Source organism: Hipposideros armiger, unplaced genomic scaffold (genome assembly GCF_001890085.2).
Source record: "Hipposideros armiger isolate ML-2016 unplaced genomic scaffold, ASM189008v1 scaffold_242, whole genome shotgun sequence".
Lineage (NCBI taxonomy): Eukaryota > Metazoa > Chordata > Mammalia > Chiroptera > Hipposideridae > Hipposideros > Hipposideros armiger.
The window spans coordinates 1,952,318-1,955,909 of NW_017731592.1; the positions used below are offsets into that span (position 1 = coordinate 1,952,318).

The 3,592-nt window shown below is 50.8% G+C and overlaps 1 protein-coding gene across 1 annotated transcript in view; it reads right to left on the reverse strand.

The window, feature by feature from the left end:
- NHP2 (NHP2 ribonucleoprotein) overlaps nt 1-2,322 on the reverse strand; it is a 4,010-nt gene extending 1,688 nt beyond the window's left edge. Inside the window, exons 1-2 of the mRNA XM_019655536.1 lie at nt 2,014-2,322; nt 1,849-1,918 (exon numbers count right to left, since the gene is read on the reverse strand). Of these exons, the coding sequence (XP_019511081.1) occupies nt 1,849-1,918; nt 2,014-2,173 (230 nt within the window). The 5' untranslated portion in view covers nt 2,174-2,322. The remainder of the gene's footprint in view (nt 1-1,848; nt 1,919-2,013) is intronic.
- Between the last annotated feature and the right edge of the window lie 1,270 nt (nt 2,323-3,592).

Here is a 3,592-nt window from a genome sequence, read left to right on the forward strand (position 1 = left end):
AGAGAGCATTTAAGGAGGAGAATCGGGGGCTGGCCAAGTGGCTCAGTTGGTTAAGAGCTCACTCAAGAGTGCGAGTTCTGAGCAACAGCGGTTTAAGTCCCGAGCTGAGCTGCCAACAGGTAGCAGGATGGCTCAGCTGAAAAAAAAAAACACCAAAAAACAAGAGGAGAATCAGAATGGCACCAGATACACAGAAGCTGATTGAGGTAGCCTGGGATGGCTCTGGAATCCAGCATGGAGACCGGGGCAGACAAGGCTAGAGAGATTGGCAGGGGCCACACACAAAGGCCTCGAGTGCCAGGCTAAGAAGCATATACTCAATCCCCAAATTGACAGGGCTTGCCAGATTCTCAGCTCGGGCTTCTAGCTGGGAAGGTGTCAGAGCTCTGGAGCAAGGGCCTCCGGAGCCCTGAAGACACAGAAGGCAGAGCCTTCTCCAGGGGTGAAATGCAAACACCAGGAAAGAGCTCTTGGTTGAAACTACTGGGTCCACACTCCTTGTTTGCTTTTTGCCTTGTGGGCTCTCCTCCTCTGCAGGCTCCTCTTTGAGTAGCCTGGGGCTCCTCCTCACAGCCTCGTCCTTGGCTGCCCTCTCAGTACCTTCTCCTGACCCCGTCCGTGGCCATGGTATCAAGTGCCATCTATGTGCCAACAACTCCCGAATCTATTCTCTCCATCTTGGCCCTCTCTCTTCTAAGCTTGCAGCCCATATAACCACCTGCCTGTTTCACAGTTCTGCTGGGGCGAGGGGTCATGAGTCTAAATGGCACCTTGAAAACTTGCCTAAAACCAAACTCATGATATTCCCACACAAACCCAGTTTCCCCCACTGTTCACTATTTCAGTGAATAGGCCCTCTGTTCAGCTAGAATCCATACCTCCTCCATGTGTGAAAGCCCTCTCAGATCCATCCACTTTAATTCTTTCCATCTCCACCATCACCAACCTAATCAAAATCACCCTTTACCTCTAGACTACAATGGCCTCCTTTCTCAGTTTCCCCATATACTCTTGCACATTTGATCCTTTCCAAAGTTGCCAGAAAAATCTTAAGGTATAAACGTAATTATGTCACTCCCTGGCTTTAACCCTTATTGTTCCCCCAGAGCTCTGGAGCTCTGAGTACAAAAAGTTAAGGCTTACAAAGCTCCATGAGAAGGTGGCACTTCTGTCCACCCCTACCCTCTCCTGCCCTGGGACCTCTTTTCTTCTGGCAGAACACTTCCCCCCGGAATGAATCCCATATATTCAGATCTCAGCTACCCCCACCTGCATCAGACTCTCCATTGATCATCAAGTCCCCCCAGCAATATTTATTGAGGTACCAGGCACTTCTGGGGATAAAGCAGGGAGAGGCTTTATCTTATTCTCTCAAAGAGCTTCCTGTCTGGCCTGAGTGGGAGATACAGGGAATAAAAATGCAAATGAGTTTCAGATTCTGATAAACGCTAGAAAAGAAAGATGTAATGAAGTCAGTCTCACTGCACCCCGTACTTTTTCTTCATAATTATCTATTACAACTTTTACTTTGATTAAAGTCATTGTCTTCTCACAGCATAGTGCCTGAAAGAGTGGACACTCAATAAACAGTCGCTGAATGAATGAAGATGGGTCTACCCTGAGTTAGCTTATTCTATACACTCCCTGGAACTCACTTTCCCCGCGTTGTCCCCTCGGGCTGGGGTAAGTTAGGTGAAGTATCTGTTAGCTGTGTTGAAGGGAATTTACTGACTGCTTGATTATCTTCTAATAGAGTCAGAGCACTTTTCCCGACTTTCACCGAGCACGTAAATAGGATACCTTCATTACCGTTTAGAAATGCAAAATCCAGCGGGATTGGGTCCTTACCCTTTCTCGCCTTTGTTGACAAATTTCTGAACTTCCTTCACTCCGCGCCGAATCTGCTTCAGCTTGACGGCTGCAATGACAGGAAAGTCAGTCCGGGGCCCTCGGCCCGCCACCCGCGCCCCCACGGGCCACCGCGCCATCGCGCTGCAGCGCCGCCCGCCGTACCTTTTTTGATGCATTTGTAGAGCTTTCGCGTGAGGCGGCGAGAAGCCAGGGGCTGCGCGATGGGGTTCAGATTCACCAGCAGCTCGTGGTAAGTACGCTCCCCGGAGGACGCCTCCGGCTGAGCCTCCTGCGCATCTGGATCTGCCTTTATTTTGGTCATCGCAGCGACCACGGCCACCGACTCCCCAGTAAACGATGCACGCGGCCCGAGTTTCAGAAATCACTTCCCGGTCACGGCTCTGAGCGTGTCAAACAACCAATTAGGAAATGAGGTCTCTGACTCAGACCAATCGCTCATGCTCAGCTCCTTAACTAGGAGTGGGGCAGAGTCTTGGCCTCAGGGGCGGGGCCCCCTCCACTAAGAGGCGGGGCGGAGTATATTAGGGGCGGGGCTCGTGCTACCTCCTACGGGCCCAGAGGGAGGCGGGATGCAGGAGAGGGACTCGGGCACCCGGAAGCTAGTCGGAGTTTGGCGTCACCAGTACGCTTTGGGAGCGGGAGGAAGAGGCGGTACCTGTGCAGCCTGATGCCCGCCCAGTGCGAGTGCAACCCGCGGTATAATCTGTCCCTCAAATCGGCAGTGCGCAATTTGAGCTGGTCCTGGGTGGTGTGCCCAAGGTGCCAAGGTTCAGGTAAAGCCTGACGCTCCTAATCGTTTCCTCCTTTCTCGCACCATTTCTCACACTGGTTTCTTTTTCCTGCCAAGGGATGGATGGCCCCACTCAGTGAGTTCCTCGGCCGCTTTTCCCCAGAGAGCCCGAAGTTCTCTCCCTCTTCCCGCAGGGATCCGGTCAAATGTTACAGGAAGGGGTCCCCTGATGACCACGTTATCTAAAATTGCAGTCTCCTCCGACCGACCTCCCCCATCCCCTAACCCTTATTCCTCGTGGTTCCCACCGCTGCCTGGAGGGGGAGCGGGGGCATAGTGGTGACAGCTAGCGAGGTGAGGAAAACTGGACACTGGGAACCGCACTCCGTAGTGGCGTGGGGACAGCTCTGAGTTGGTCCCCATTTTGCAGTTATTGTAAAAGATTAGTGGACAGTGAAGCTGGGAAGGTGAGTAGACTGGGGTGGATCTTGGTATCTCCGACTTATTTCTTCCACTGTGCCTTGGAACACTGGATAGATATTAATTAGATAATTGCTACAAATTAATTGCCTTTGATTATTTGGCAGAAAGCCTGCCATTTCTATGGTGGTGGAACAGACCAGTAAATGGAACTTTAGAAGTCTGCAAGGTGACCGTGGGATCACAGTCAGTTAAGCCAACTTAAAAATTGACCTTTTAACCCTGTAAACCAGTCATTAAATAAACTGATTATTTAATAAGATTTTTTAATTTGGTATTTTAATAAGAAAAATTAGGATGCAATTCATCCTAACCATAGACCCCAACTAATTTCATAAATAGAAAAATATATAGGGCCTGCCTAGTGGCACGTTGGTTAAGAGCTGGCTTGGGACACCAGAGGGCTCTGGTTCGGATCCCATATATGAGGGCCAGTGACACTGCCCTCTACAACTAAGATGCTGAACAACAGCTCAACCTGGAGCTGGGCTGCCGTTAGTCGCTGGTGAC